The 16,104-nt window shown below is 44.0% G+C and overlaps 1 protein-coding gene across 1 annotated transcript in view; it reads right to left on the bottom strand.

The window, feature by feature from the left end:
* Positions 1-80: 80 nt before the first annotated feature.
* LOC311358634 (disco-interacting protein 2 homolog A-like) overlaps positions 81-16,104 on the bottom strand; it is a 126,646-nt gene continuing 110,622 nt past the window's right edge. Inside the window, 3 exon segments of the mRNA XM_084478729.1 lie at positions 81-1,856; positions 1,966-2,089; positions 2,655-2,829. Coding sequence (XP_084334855.1) covers positions 1,604-1,856; positions 1,966-2,089; positions 2,655-2,829 — 552 coding nt within the window. The 3' untranslated portion in view covers positions 81-1,603.

Raw genomic sequence — 16,104 nt, 5'->3', positions numbered from 1 at the left:
ATCATGCGGCTCAGGTTCCTAGCATCATATCAGTACTCACAAATGAAAGACAAAACAGTTCAACTTGTATAAGTAAAGTTTTCTTTTAATAAGAAATTATGGTATGAAAATAATGACAAGCAACCACACACCAGACAATTGCATCTTCTCACGGTCCAATGAGGAGTAAGTCCTCTCGGGGCTCCTCGTCCCAGAGTCTCTTCTTCATTTGACTGAAGCGACAGGACGCAGAAGGTCATCACTAGAAAAACACTCCCACTGTGTCTGCGGTTCAGGTGAGCAGGCAGTTCATAGTTCACTAGATCCAGTCTTGGTTATGAACCCACCCGGAGTGTCCGTCGATAGTCTCTTAATAACTTACACAAATCCTGTACATACTTACAGCAGGCCTGAAGCCTGTCTTCAAAGTGGATTTCAAATATAAAATAAAAGTGTGTTATTTTACATATTACATATTCATGAGATATTATGAAGGGGGAGGGGGTGTCCTGGTATAGCCTATTACAAATCTGACTCATACAGCACATGCAAATAAAGAACAGAACAAAATCAAATTTTGTTGGCACCGAAAACATCCAGAATGACTGGTGATGGCGGACAGTTGAGACATTCACACAACGTATCTGTGACAAACCAAGAGTGGCCAGGTTAACGACCAGAAGAATAAACAGTGTTGTACACAATGATCCCTATGTATAAATATATATCATCATTATACATCCTTATATAATGAAATTATGGTATTGAATGCATTGCTGTGATCCTGCAACTTCCAAATTGGTTGTATTGCATTTTATTTGATCAAATCATGGGACTGTAGAAAAGAATATAAAGCCATGAAAAAATGATGAAAAACAACCACAGCAGCACAGGGTTTTCATTCTCAAAATGGTGTTGTGTTAACCCTAACTCTAGTGGTCTACGAGAACAATCGATGGCACTTTTACCATGAAGAGATTCATGAGTTATATCAACTCATTTATCATGAGAAACCCAGATCCTTTACCGTTAAGAACCAGGCTTAGACAAACATGATGATCAACATTAGATAAACACATGAGGACAAATTAGCCAAACCTTATTGGGAAACAAATATAGTCACGTTTCACGTGTTGCTCAGTGAAAAGCTTGCTAGTCTGTAATAAAATCTTTCTTTAAGAAAACACCCATTCTTCCACATGGATTATCATTGACGCCAGACAAAACAATATTTTCATAACATTGGGAACCAAATAGATTTTGCAGAAAAAACACACAAGATGAGAGTCAAACAGATGTGGTTCAAGGGGACGACAAAACCGATGGCAGACACAATGGCCGCTGTTCACCACAGAGCAGACGTGGTGTGAGCGGCTCTGAAAGCGACTCAATGCTCCCCCTGACCCTGGGAGCCCTGCAGCACCAACCTCCCAGCGGGACCCCGACCAAAAGCTGCTCCCAGTCCTTCAGAGGGGCTCGGGCCCGTGGCATTCAGCCTTCGGACCTTTCCCTCCGCCGCCTGACGACCCGCGGCCCTCCTGACCTCGTCCTCCTGCAACGCTGGTACTTCCTGAAGGAGCGCAGGCCTGGAGCGGCGGCGGCGGCGGCGGCGCGCGCCCGCGCCTCACATGTTGTAGGCCACGTAGATGGGGTCCAGCTGGTCGGCCAGGAAGCCGTCCCGGAGGTGCATGCGCTGCTTCTCCCCGCGGGAGTTGATGGGGATGACGCCGGGGTCCACCACCACCACCACGCCCACGATGAGGTAGTGCTCCTCCAGCACCACGTTGGTGACCAGGGCCACCAGGTCCAGGGCCTCCTGCTCAGAGCCCTCCAGCTCCACCACCACCACCAGCAGGTTGGTCCAGGTGAACACCGCGCTGGGGAGATGGACGCATACCTTATGAACGGACTCACCTTTACCGCTCCACCCTACTGATAAGTGACTAGTTCATACTAGCTACTGAAGTGGATGTGGGCGGTCCTCACCACTCGGCGATGCTCTTGTGGGCCCTGATGACGGAGGTCTCGATGTCGATGGGGTGGTACCGCATCCCCCTCAGCTCCAGCGTCTCGTCCAGGGAGCCCACCACATAGAGGGCGTCGTGGCGCTCTACAGCACACAGGGGGACAGACAGGCGGCGAGACAGACAGGCAGACAGATGGAGAGACAGACAGACAGACAGGACGGAAGGACAGACAGATTGAGAGGCGGATCGGCAGACAAACAGGGGGACAGACAGACATATAAACCGTCAGGCAGCCATACAGATAGACGGACAGACAAAGCATGATTGAATTATAAAAATAATAATAAGTTCAGTAAAAACAAAACTGGATATTAGTTGTGATTCCAGCGGCTGTCAGATACCAGAGGAGGACTTACACCACCTCCTGAAGCCTCTCTACAGCGCTAGTGTTCAGAGTGGACCACACACCTCTCATCAGTCTGTCTACAGCGCTAGTGTACAGAGTGGACCACACACCTCTCATCAGTCTGTCTACAGCGCTAGTGTACAGAGTGGACCACACACCTCTCATCAGTCCGTCTACAGCGCTAGTGTACAGAGTGGACCACACACCTCTCATCAGTCTGTCTACAGCGCTAGTGTACAGAGTGGACCACACACCTCTCATCAGTCTGTCTACAGCGCTAGTGTACAGAGTGGACCACACACCTCCGCTGGCGTCCGTCAGCTCCGTGCGCCGCAGGAAGCCCAGGTAGCCCGTCCTGGCCCAGTTGGTGACCGTGTCTCCAAAGCAGAGTCTGGTGTTGAAGTGGTCCGTGTGCAGCGCCTCCTCTCCGTACACGGTGTAGTACCCCGTTGCATTGTGGGGGCTGCTCACCCAAATCTGTCCAATGAAACACACACACACCCAGGCTGCTTCAGGGCTCATTCAGGGACAAACCTTTAGCTCAGATGACCTGGGGCTTTCTCACTGAGCATAGTACAGTTTAGTTATACTTTACAGACAGATAATAACATAGGGTGCATCTCAATAAATTAGAATATTGTGGAAAATGTACTTCATTTCAATAATTCAATTTTAAAACTGAAAGTAATTTAATATATAGACTAGAGTCTCTGCACGTGTGTTGTGCACGCTCTAGTTGTAATTAAACCCATAGCTATAATGTGGAAACCCCAGTCAATGATGTAACAGATTTGTTACAATGTATAACATTTTGGTTCACCTATTACGTAATGAAGCAAGCATAATAATTTTCTCCTTACGTTATGAAGCAAGCATAATCATTTTATACTTATAAGCCGTTTTCACACGTTCTTGCTGCATTTATATATCAGGAGATTCGACCCTGAGGGTGATTCACACTTGATGCTTTATATGCAGACATCGATTGTTGTTTAGACATCAGTAGAATCAACGGGGGGTTTGGGGGGGGGGGAGGTACGCAAGAGGTTCGCTGTCACTGTAGTTTGTTTTGATTTGACCATAGACAAAACGGAGGCAGAACGGGCAGAACTCATCGCGATCATCATATATTCCGTTGCATCCACAAAATCCGAAGCATCGATCGATGAAAGATTGGAGCATGAGTTAGAGACAAATAGAAGAAACGACGAAGAAGAAAGGTGTCGCGAACAACTGTGTTACCGGAGGAAGAGAGCGTCTTTTTTTTGCTTCATTTCACATCTAACAAACACTGGGACAAATGTAGTTGATTTCTGTGTTTAACTGAGAAAACAGGGAGCGGAAGGACGGGACCCTATAATGTTCAACTATGTTGTTCAATGTTCAACTGTTAGTAATAATAATAAAAAAACATTTTCTATACATGTGTAGCTGTGAACTCATGTATTGTTATTTATTGTATGATGTGTACTTTTACGGTTATGATAAGATCTTTTAGCGTTCACCACGAATGACTTTTAAAAGCAGTGTTCATAGCATAATTCACCATACTGTGTTATTGGTTTTCGTTCTGTGTTATAGGGACGCTGTCTCTTTAAGATCACGTCGGCGCCATGTTTGAATCTAATGTTTTCTATATGATAAATTGAACGACCTGCCGTTGCATTGTCGACGTGAGAGATTGTCTCTTCACTTCTGTTATCGCAATTTCTACAGTCTATAGCAGAACGTCTTATCTGGGAGAGTTGGACGACGACGGGCCGTTAAAACAGACTGGAGGGGGGGATATCAATATCCAAGACATCGTGGGATGCGGGATTGATCTTGCCGTTGTTTTTCAACGTCTGCGTCCGCGTGCGTGTGTGTGCACTGTGTCCTCACGTGCATGTGTGTGCGTGCGTGTGTACGGTGTGTGCGTATGCAGTGTCCTGCGCTGCCTTTGTCTTGAAACGTCTGCGTCAGCGCACGTGTGTATGTGTGTATGTGTATGTGTGTGTGTGTGAGTGTGAGTGCGTGCGTGCGTGCGCATGCGTGCATGTGTATGCGGTGTATGTGTGCGTTCACACGTGCGTGCGGTAGATGTGTGTTGGCGCGTGCTGTGTGTTTGCGTGTGAGCTGCGGGCTGCTTGGCACATGCGCACTGACCAACTTGTCCAACAGTCCTGCTATTATAGTATTAAGATTCATGACACCCAAAGTGAAATATTTTAAGCCTTTATTAGGGACCGAGCCAAACTTGGCAAGGACCCTATTGAAACCCCCATGATTATTAGGGACCGAGCCAAACTTGGCAAGGACCCTATTGAAACCCTCGTGTTTTTAGGGACCGAGCCAAACTTGGCAAGGACCCTATTGAAACCCTCGTGTTTCTTCTTCTTATTATTTTCCCTCATCTTCGACTGCATTTTTCCCCCCCTGCACATATTCGAAAACTCATTTTTATTTGGCACATTTTGTGGGACTGGTGAAAAATTTGATATTCTAGCCCTCAAATTCACATTCGCCCCTAGGTGGCGCTATACCAACTATGCCAAAATTTCAACGTTTGCACAAGCATAACTCGTCACCGGTTGGACCTAAACTCATGAAACTTTGCACACATATGCAAATCCTCATAATGAAGAAATTTGCAGATACTAACTTAGCACTTCCGGTAGCCAGATTTTCCGCCATTTTGAATTTAGTTAAAAACAGTAAATTCCCCAAGGATCCCAGGTCTTTCGACTTTGACAAAATCCCTTTGGCACATATCATCTATGGCCCATTATCTTCAATCTGACATAAGGATTAGTCTGTAGGATAAATTTCAAAGTACCCATGAGCCATTGCGTTCAAAAAGGGGTGTGTTTTTCACCCCAAAAATAGTAAATTGCACATATCTACATTAATTGGACTCCTATGGTGTTGGACCTCTCTACTAAAGTTGTTCATAATCAAATTCTGAACAAGAATAAGTCAACAATTTTTCAAATGGGGCGTGGCATCGAAGTGGGCGTGGCCCGTTACTAAAATAGCCACAGTTCATAGACGCAATGTTTGATTTGAGCGGGACCAACTCAATGGCCGTTAGGTACCAAAGTTCTAACTGCTCACCAAAAATTAAGTCGATTTAAAAAACAACATGGCCGCCAGAGGAGGGTCGATCACTCTGCGGACACCGTAATAGTTATGAATATGAAATTCACAGGACACGTGTAAACTGGTGCCTCTAGCTCACATACCAAAATTCGTGTTTCTCATCTGTGTAGCGCCCCCTACAGGAACTTTAAAAAGCAGCCCCTGCGCCATGTTTCACCAATATGTATGAAAATCGGTAGCCACGTATAAGGTCCCATGACCTACAGAAAAGCCTCTTGGACCCATGCTCTCAACCCCACCGGAAGTCGGAAATTTTAATTTTTTCATTTTCACTCTCGGCGGCCATTTTGAATTTTTTTCACTTTTTTGCCTTGTATTTGAATGAACTCCTCCTAGGGAATTTATCGGATCTGCTTCAAAATTGGTCAGTACAGTCATGAAGTGGGGCTGAACCAAAATCGTGCTATTTGTGATTGTACGTTGAAGGGCGTGTCCGTGGCATGCCGTCAAAGTTGGCCATTTTTGAATTCCGTCGCCTTGTATTTGAACTAACTCCTCCTAGGGAATTTATCGGATCTGCTTCAAATTTGGTCAGTACAGTCATGAAGTGGTGCTGAACCAAAATCGTGCTATTTGGGACTGTACGTTGAAGGGCGTGTCCGTGGCGTGATGTCAAAGTTGGCCATTTTGAATGGAATTTCACTTTTTCGCATTGTATTTGAACGAACTCCTCCTAGGGAATTTATCGCATCTGCTTCACAATTGGTCAGTACAGTCATGAAGTGGTGCTGAACCAAAATCGTGCTATTTGTGACTGTACGTTGAAGGGCGTGTCCGTGGCGTGCCGTCAAAGTTGGCCATTTTTGAATTCCGTCGCCAAAAGTTGGCCATTTTTGAATTCCGTCGCCTTGTATTTGAACTAACTCCTCCTAGGGAATTTATCGGATCTGCTTCAAAATTGGTCAGTACAGTCATGAAGTGGTGCTGAACCAAAATCGTGCTATTTGTGACTGTACGTTGAAGGGCGTGTCCGTGGCGTGCCGTCAAATTTGGCCATTTTTGAATTCCGTCACCTTGTATTTGAACTAACTCCTCCTAGGGAATTTATCGGATCTGCTTCAAAATTGGTCAGTACAGTCATGAAGTGGTGCTGAACCAAAATCCTGCTATTTGTGACTGTATGTTGAAGGGAGTGTCCGTGGCATGCCGTCAAAGTTGGCCATTTTTGAATTCCGTCGCCTTGTATTTGAACTAACTCCTCCTAGGGAATTTGTCGAATCATTGATGTAGGGTTAATGATGTTAGTTAAAGTTGTTACAACATGTAATTCAGTTAAATGTGGTCTTACATGTTAATGTCAAAACAATCAGTGGGACACCACAGGGCACCTCTGCTTCTACAGATTACATAAATTCGCTAATTTTTTTAAAAACGGCGCTTTTTTAAAACTGCGCGCAGTGATGAACGGGACCTCGTGCCGGCTTGCGGCTGCGTCACGTGCGGTCCTAACATGTGCACATCTTGCCAGCACACATGTTAGGACGGCACGTGACGCGGCCGCAAGCCGGCGCGATTTTTTTTTAAAACTGCGCGCAGTGATGAACGGGACCTCGTAGTGGCGGCTGCAAGCCGGCACGAGGTCCCGTTCATCACTGCGCGCAGTTTTAATTAGGGACCGAGCCAAACTTGGCAAGGACCCTATTGAAATCCTCATGTTTATTCTTCTTCTTATTATTTTACCTCATCTTCGACTGCATTTTTCCCCCCCTGCACATATTCGAAAACTAATTTTTATTTGGCACATTTTGTGGGACTGGTGAAAAATTTGATATTCTAGCCCTCAAATTCACATTCGCCCCTAGGTGGCGCTATACCAACTATGCCAAAATTTCAACGTTTGCACAAGCATAACTCGTCACCGGTTGGACCTAAACTCATGAAACTTTGCACACATATGCAAATCCTCATAATGAACAAATTTGCAGATAATAACTTAGCACTTCCGGTAGCCAGATTTCCCGCCATTTTGAATTTAGTTAAAAACAGTAAATTCCCCAAGAATCCCAGGTTTTTCGACTTTGACAAAAATCCTTTGGCACATATCATCTATGGCCCATTATCTTCAATCTGACATAAGGATTAGTCTGTAGGATAAATTTCAAAGTACCCATGAGCCATTGAGTTCAAAAAGCGGTGTGTTTTTCACCCCAAAAATAGTAAATTACACATATCTACATTAATTGTACTCCTATGGTGTTGGACCTCTCTACTAAAGTTGTTCAGAATCAAATTCTGAACAAGATTAATTCAACATTTTTTCAAATGGGGCGTGGCTTCGAAATGGGCGTGGCCTGTTACTAAAATAGCCACAGTTCATAGACGCAATGTTTGATTTGAGCGCGACCAACTCAATGGCCGTTAGGTACCAAAGTTCTAACTGCTCAATTAAAATTAAGTCGATTTAAAAAACAACATGGCCGCCAGAGGCTCAAAATCACTCTGCGGACACCGTAATAGTTATGAATATGAAATTCACAGGACACGTGTAAACTGATGCCGATAGCTCACATACCAAAATTCGTGTTTCTATTTTTTGTAGCGCCCCCTACAGGAACTTTAAAATGCAGCCCCTACGTCACATTTCACCAATATGTATGAAACTCAGTATTCACGTACAATGTGCCCATACCTACAGAAAAGCCTCTTGGACCCATGCCCCAAACTCCACAGGAAGTCGGCTATTTGCATTTCTAATTTTCACTTTTGGCGGCCATTTTGAATTTTTTTCACTTTTTTGCCTTGTATTTGAATGAACTCCTCCTAGGGAATTTATCGGATTTGCTTCAAAATTGGTCAGTACAGTCATGAAGTGGTGCTAAACCAAAATCGTGCTATTTGTGACTGTACGTTGAAGGGCGTGTCCGTGGCATGCCGTCAAAGTTGGCCATTTTTGAATTCCGTCGCGTTGTATTTGAACTAACTCCTCCTAGGGAATTTATCGGATCTGCTTCAAATTTGGTCAGTACAGTCATGAAGTGGTGCTGAACCAAAATCGTGCTATTTGGGACTGTACGTTGAAGGGCGTGTCCGTGGCGTGATGTCAAAGTTGGCCATTTTGAATGGAATTTCACTTTTTCGCATTGTATTTGAACGAACTCCTCCTAGGGAATTTATCGGATCTGCTTCAAATTTGGTCAGTACAGTCATGAAGTGGTGCTGAACCAAAATCGTGCTATTTGGGACTGTACGTTGAAGGGCGTGTCCGTGGCGTGATGTCAAAGTTGGCCATTTTGAATGGAATTTCACTTTTTCGCATTGTATTTGAACGAACTCCTCCTAGGGAATTTATCGCATCTGCTTCACAATTGGTCAGTACAGTCATGAAGTGGTGCTGAACCAAAATCGTGCTATTTGTGACTGTACGTTGAAGGGCGTGTCCGTGGCGTGCCGTCAAAGTTGGCCATTTTTGAAATCCGTCGCCTTGTATTAAACTTACTCCTCCTAGGGAATTTGTATTTGAACTAACTCCTCCTAGGGAATTTATCGGATCTGCTTCAAAATTGGTCAGTACAGTCATGAAGTGGTGCTGAAACAAAATCGTGCTATTTGTGACTGTACATTGAAGGGCATGGCCGTGGCGTGCTGTCAAAGTTGGCCATTTTGAATGGAATACTTTCACTTTTTCGCCTTGTATTTCAACTAACTCCTCCTAGGGAATTTATCGGATCATTGATGTAGGGTTAATAATGTTAGTTAAAGTTGTTACAACATGTAATTCAGTTAAATGTGGTCTTACATGTTAATGTCAAAACAATCAGTAGGACACCACAGGGCACCTCTGCTTCTACAGATTACATAAATTTGCGAATTTTTTTTAAAACTGCGCTTTTTTAAAACTGCGCGCAGTGATGAACGGGACCTCGTGCCGGCTTGCGGCTGCGTCACGTGCGGTCCTAACATGTGCACATCTTGCCAGCACACATGTTACGACGGCACGTGACGCGGCCGCAAGCCGGCGCGATTTTTTTTTAAAACTGCGCGCAGTGATGAACGGGACCTCGTAGTGGCGGCTGCAAGCCGGCGCGAGGTCCCGTTCATCACTGCGCGCAGTTTTAATTAGGGACCGAGCCAAACTTGGCAAGGACCCTATTGAAATCCTCATGATTATTCTTCTTCTTATTATTTTTAGCCACTTCGACTGCATTTTTCCCCCCCTGCACATATTCGAAAACTCATTTTTATTTGGCACATTTTGTGGGACTGGTGAAAAATTTGATATTCTAGCCCTCAAATTCACATTCGCCCCTAGGTGGCGCTATACCAACTATGCCAAAATTTCAACGTTTGCACAAGCATAACTCGTCACCGGTTGGACCTAAACTCATGAAACTTTGCACACCTATGCAAATCCTCATGCTGAACAAATTTGCAGATACTAACTTAGCACTTCCGGTAGCCAGATTTCCCGCCATTTTGAATTTAGTTAAAAACAGTAAATTCCCCAAGGATCCCAGGTTTTTCGACTTTGACAAAATTCCTTTGGCACATATCATCTATGGCCCATTATCTTCAATCTGACATAAGGATTAGTCTGTAGGATAAATTTCAAAGTACCCATGAGCCATTGAGTTCTGAAATGGGTGTGTTTTTCACCCCGAAAATAGTAAATTGCACATATCTACATGAAGTTGGACTCCTAGGACTTTGGACCCCTCTACTAAAGTTGTTCAGAATCAAATTCTGAACAAGATAAAGTCAACAATTTTTCAAATGGGGCGTGGCTTCGAAATGGGCGTGGCCTGTTACTAAAATAGCCACAGTTCATAGACGCAATGTTTGATTTGAGCGGGACCAACTCAGTGGCCGTTAAGTACCAAAGTTCTAACTGCTCAATTAAAATTAAGTCGATTGAAAAAACAACATGGCCGCCAGAGGAGGGTAGATCACTCTGCGGACACCGTAATAGTTATGAATATGAAATTCACAGCACACGTGTAAACTGCTGCCGATAGCTCACATACCAAAATTTGTGTTTCTATTTTTTGTAGCGCCCCCTACAGGAACTTTAAAATGCAGCCCCTACGTCACATTTCACCAATATGTATGAAACTCAGTATTCACGTACAATGTGCCCATACCTACAGAAAAGCCTCTTGGACCCATGCCCCAAACTCCACAGGAAGTCGGCTATTTGCATTTCTAATTTTCACTTTTGGCGGCCATTTTGAATTTTTTTCACTTTTTTGCCTTGTATTTGAATGAACTCCTCCTAGGGAATTTATCGGATTTGCTTCAAAATTGGTCAGTACAGTCATGAAGTGGTGCTAAACCAAAATCGTGCTATTTGTGACTGTACGTTGAAGGGCGTGTCCGTGGCATGCCGTCAAAGTTGGCCATTTTTGAATTCCGTCGCGTTGTATTTGAACTAACTCCTCCTAGGGAATTTATCGGATCTGCTTCAAATTTGGTCAGTACAGTCATGAAGTGGTGCTGAACCAAAATCGTGCTATTTGGGACTGTACGTTGAAGGGCGTGTCCGTGGCGTGATGTCAAAGTTGGCCATTTTGAATGGAATTTCACTTTTTCGCATTGTATTTGAACGAACTCCTCCTAGGGAATTTATCGCATCTGCTTCACAATTGGTCAGTACAGTCATGAAGTGGTGCTGAACCAAAATCGTGCTATTTGTGACTGTACGTTGAAGGGCGTGTCCGTGGCGTGCCGTCAAAGTTGGCCATTTTTGAAATCCGTCGCCTTGTATTAAACTTACTCCTCCTAGGGAATTTGTATTTGAACTAACTCCTCCTAGGGAATTTATCGGATCTGCTTCAAAATTGGTCAGTACAGTCATAAAGTGGTGCTGAAACAAAATCGTGCTATTTGTGACTGTACATTGAAGGGCATGGCCGTGGCGTGCTGTCAAAGTTGGCCATTTTGAATGGAATACTTTCACTTTTTCGCCTTGTATTTCAACTAACTCCTCCTAGGGAATTTATCGGATCATTGATGTAGGGTTAATAATGTTAGTTAAAGTTGTTACAACATGTAATTCAGTTAAATGTGGTCTTACATGTTAATGTCAAAACAATCAGTAGGACACCACAGGGCACCTCTGCTTCTACAGATTACATAAATTTGCGAATTTTTTTTAAAACTGCGCTTTTTTAAAACTGCGCGCAGTGATGAACGGGACCTCGTGCCGGCTTGCGGCTGCGTCACGTGCGGTCCTAACATGTGCACATCTTGCCAGCACACATGTTACGACGGCACGTGACGCGGCCGCAAGCCGGCGCGATTTTTTTTTAAAACTGCGCGCAGTGATGAACGGGACCTCGTAGTGGCGGCTGCAAGCCGGCGCGAGGTCCCGTTCATCACTGCGCGCAGTTTTAATTAGGGACCGAGCAGAACCTGCAAGGTCCCTATTGTTATTGGTCCGATTATTCTTCTTCTTCTTATTATTTTTCAGGCACTTTGATTGCATTTCCCCCCCCCTGAACATATACGAAAACTCATTTTTATTCGCCACATTTGGTGGGACTGCTGTAAATTAGAGATTCTAGCCGTCTAATTCAGATTGGCCCCAAGGTGGCGCTATACCAACTATGACAAAATTTCAACGTTTACACAAGCATAAATCGTCACTGGTTGGACCTACACTCATGAAACTTTTGCCACACATGCAAATCCTCATGATGAACAAATTTGCAGATACTAACTTAGCACTTCCGGTAGCCAGATTTCCCGCCATTTTGAATTTTGTTAAAAACAGTAAATTCCCCAAGGATCCCAGGTTTTTCGACTTTGACAAAAATACTTTGGTACATATCATCTATGGCCCATTATCTTCAATTTGACATAAGGATTAGTCTGTACACTAAAGTAGCAAGTACCCATGAGCCATTGAGTTCGAAAAGGGGTGTGGTTTTTACCAAAAAATTGGTAAATTGCACATATCTACATGAATTGGACTCCTATGATCTTGGACCCCTCTACTAAAGTTGTTCAGAATCAAATTCTGAACAAGATAAAGTCAACATTTTTTCAAATGGGGCGTGGCTTCGAAATGGGCGTGGCCTGTTACTAAAATAGCCACAGTTCGTAGACGCAATGTTTGATTTGAGCGGGACCAACTTAGTGCCCGTTGGGGACCAAAGTTCTAACTGCTCAAGTAAAATGAAGGCGATTGCCAAAACAACATGGCCGCCAGAGCCTCAAAATCACTCTGCGGAGACCGTAATAGTTATGAATATGAAATTCACAGGACACGTGTAGACTGTTGCCTGTACCTCACATACCAAAAATCGTGGTTGTCATGTTTGTAGCGCCCCCTACAGGAACTTTAAAGAGCAGCCCCTGCGCCACGTTTCACCAATATGTATGAAACTCGGTAGGCACGTACAACATGACAATACCTACAGAAAAGCCTCTTAGACCCATGCCCCAAAACCCACCGGAAGTCGGCTGTTTTCTTTTTTAATTTGCACTTTTACCGGCAAATTTCGCTTTTTTCGCCTTGTATTTCAACGAACTCCTCCTAGGGAATTTATCGGATCTGCTTCACAATTGCTCAGTACAGTCAAAAAATGGGGCTCAACCAACGCCGTGTTATTTGTGACTGTACGTTGAAGGTCGTGTCCGTGGCGTGCCGTCAAAGTTGGCCGTTTTGAATTCCGTCGTCTTATTTTCGCTTTTTTCGCATTGTATTTGAACGAACTCCTCCTAGGGAATTTATCGGATCTGCTTCACAATTGGTCTGTACAGTCAAAAAATGGGGCTCAACCAACGCCGTGTTATTTGTGACTGTACGTTGAAGGGTGTGTCCGTGGCGTGCCTTCAAAGTTGGCCATTTTTCATGGAATTTTTTCACTTTTTCGCCTTGTATTTCAACAAACTCCTCCTAGGGAATGTATCTCATCTGCTTCTACAGATTACAGAAGTTCGCAAAAAGTTAAAATTACATAAGTTCGGGAAAAATTAAAATTAAAACTGCGCGCAGTGATGAACGGGACCTCGTGGCAGCGCACATGTTACGAGGTCCCGTTCATTAGGGACCGAGCCAAACATGGCAAGGTCCCTATTGAAACCCTCATGATTATTAGGGACCGAGCCAAACATGGCAAGGACCCTATTGAAACCCTCATGATTATTAGGGACCGAGCCAAACTTGGCAAGGACCCTATTGAAACCCTCATGTTTATTCTTCTTCTTATTATTATTTTTCAGAACTTCGACTGCATTTTTCCCCCCCTGCACATATTCGAAAACTCATTTTTATTTGGCACATTTGTGGGGACTGGTGAAAAATTTGATATTCTAGCCCTCAAATTCACATTCGCCCCTAGGTGGCGCTATAGCAACTGTTCAAAAGTGCAAACTTTGCACAAGCAGCACGCGTCACCGGTTTGACCTACACTCATGAAACTTTGCACACACATGAAAATCCTCATGATGAACAAAAAAGTCTCTTGAACTGAACACTTCCGGTAGCCATATTTTCCGCCATTTTGAATTTAGTTAAAAACAGTAAATTCCCCAAGGATCCCAGGTTTTTCGACTTTGACCAAAATCCCTTGGCACATATCATATATGGCCCATTATCTTCAATTTGACTTAAGGATTAGTCTGTACAATAAAGTTTAGAGCACCAATGAGTTCTAAAAGGGGTGTGGTTGAAACCTCGAAAATAGTTAATTGCTCATATCAACGTCAAGTTGGACGCCTATGATGTTGGCCCCAATACAAAAGTTGTTCAGAATCAAATTCTGAACAAGATAAAGTCAACATATTTTCAAATGGGGCGTGGCATCGAAATGGGCGTGGCCTGACACTAAAATCGCCACAGTTCATAGACGCAATGTTTGATTTGAGCGGAACCCACTCAGTGGCCGTTAGGTACCAAAGTTCTAACTGCTCAATTAAAATTAAGTCGATTGAAAAAACAACATGGCCGCCAGAGGAGGGTAAATCACTCAGCGGAGACCGTAATAGTTATGAATATGAAATTCACAGGACACGTGTAGACTGGTGCCTCTAGCTCACATACCAAAATTCGTGTTTCTATTTTTTGTAGCGCCCCCTACAGGAACTTTAAAAAGCAGCCCCTGCGCCACGTTTCACCAATATGTATGAACCTCAGTATTCACGTACAATGTGCCCATACCTACAGAAAAGCCTCTTGGTCCCATGCCCCAAACCCCACAGGAAGTCGGCTATTTGCATTTCTAATTTTCACTTTTGGCGGCCATTTTGAATTTTTTTCACTTTTTTGCCTTGTATTTGAATGAACTCCTCCTAGGGAATTTATCGGATCTGCTTCAAAATTGGTCTGTACAGTCAATAAATGGTGCCGAACCAACGCCGTGCTATTTGTGACTGTACGTTGAAGGGCGTGTCCGTGGCGTGCCGTCAAAGTTGGCCATTTTTGAATTCCGTCGCCTTGTATTTGAACTAACTCCTCCTAGGGAATTTATGGAATCTGCTTCCAAATTGGTCAGTACAGTCATGAAGTGGTGCTGAATAAACGCCGTGCTATTTGGGACTGTACGTTGAAGGGCGTGTCCGTGGCGTGATGTCAAATTTGGCCATTTTGAATGGAATTTCACTTTTTCGCATTGTATTTGAACAAACTCCTCCTAGGGAATTTATCGCATCTGCTTCCAAATTGGTTAGTACAGTCAAAAAATGGTGCTGAACCAACGCCGTGCTATTTGTGACTGTACGTTGAAGGGCGTGGCCGTGGCGTGCCGTCAAAGTTGGCCATTTTTGAATTCCGTCGCCTTGTATTTGAACTAACTCCTCCTAGGGAATTTATCGGATCATTGATGTAGGGTTAATGAACATGTAATTCAGTTAAATGTGGTCTTACATGTTAATGTCAAAAAAATCAGTAGGACACCACAGGGCACCTCTGCTTCTACAGATTACATAAATTCGCGAATTTTTTTTAAAACTGCGCTTTTTTAAAACTGCGCGCAGTGATGAACAGGACCTCGTGCCGGCTTGCGGCTGCGTCACGTGCGGTCCTAACACGTGCACATCTTGCCAGCACACATGTTACGACGGCACGTGACGCGGCCGCAAGCCGGCGCGATTTTTTTTTAAAACTGCGCGCAGTGATGAACGGGACCTCGTAGTGGCGGCTGCAAGCCGGCGCGAGGTCCCGTTCATCACTGCGCGCAGTTTTATTCTTCTTCTTATTATTATTTTTCAGAACTTTGACTGCATTTTTCCCCCCCTGCACATATTCGAAAACTCATTTTTATTTGGCACATTTGTGGGGACTGGTGAAAAATTTGATATTCTAGCCCTCAAATTCACATTCGCCCCTAGGTGGCGCTATAGCAACTGTTCAAAAGTGCAAACTTTGCACAAGCAGCACGCGTCACCGGTTTGACCTACACTCATGAAACTTTGCACACACATGAAAATCCTCATGATGAACAAAAAAGTCTCTTGAACTGAACACTTCCGGTAGCCATATTTTCCGCCATTTTGAATTTAGTTAAAAACAGTAAATTCCCCAAGGATCCCAGGGTTTTCGACTTTGACCAAAATCCTTTGGCACATATCATATATGGCCCATTATCTTCAATCTGACTTAAGGATTAGTCTGTACAATAAAGATTAGAGCACCAACGAGTTCTAAAAGGGGTGTGGTTGAAACCTCGAAAATAG

The sequence above is a fragment of the Micromesistius poutassou genome (genome assembly GCF_964030765.1).
Source record: "Micromesistius poutassou genome assembly, chromosome: 14".
Lineage (NCBI taxonomy): Eukaryota > Metazoa > Chordata > Actinopteri > Gadiformes > Gadidae > Micromesistius > Micromesistius poutassou.
Note: the sequence above shows the minus strand (reverse complement) of the source record. Positions and strands in the feature narration are given on the sequence as shown.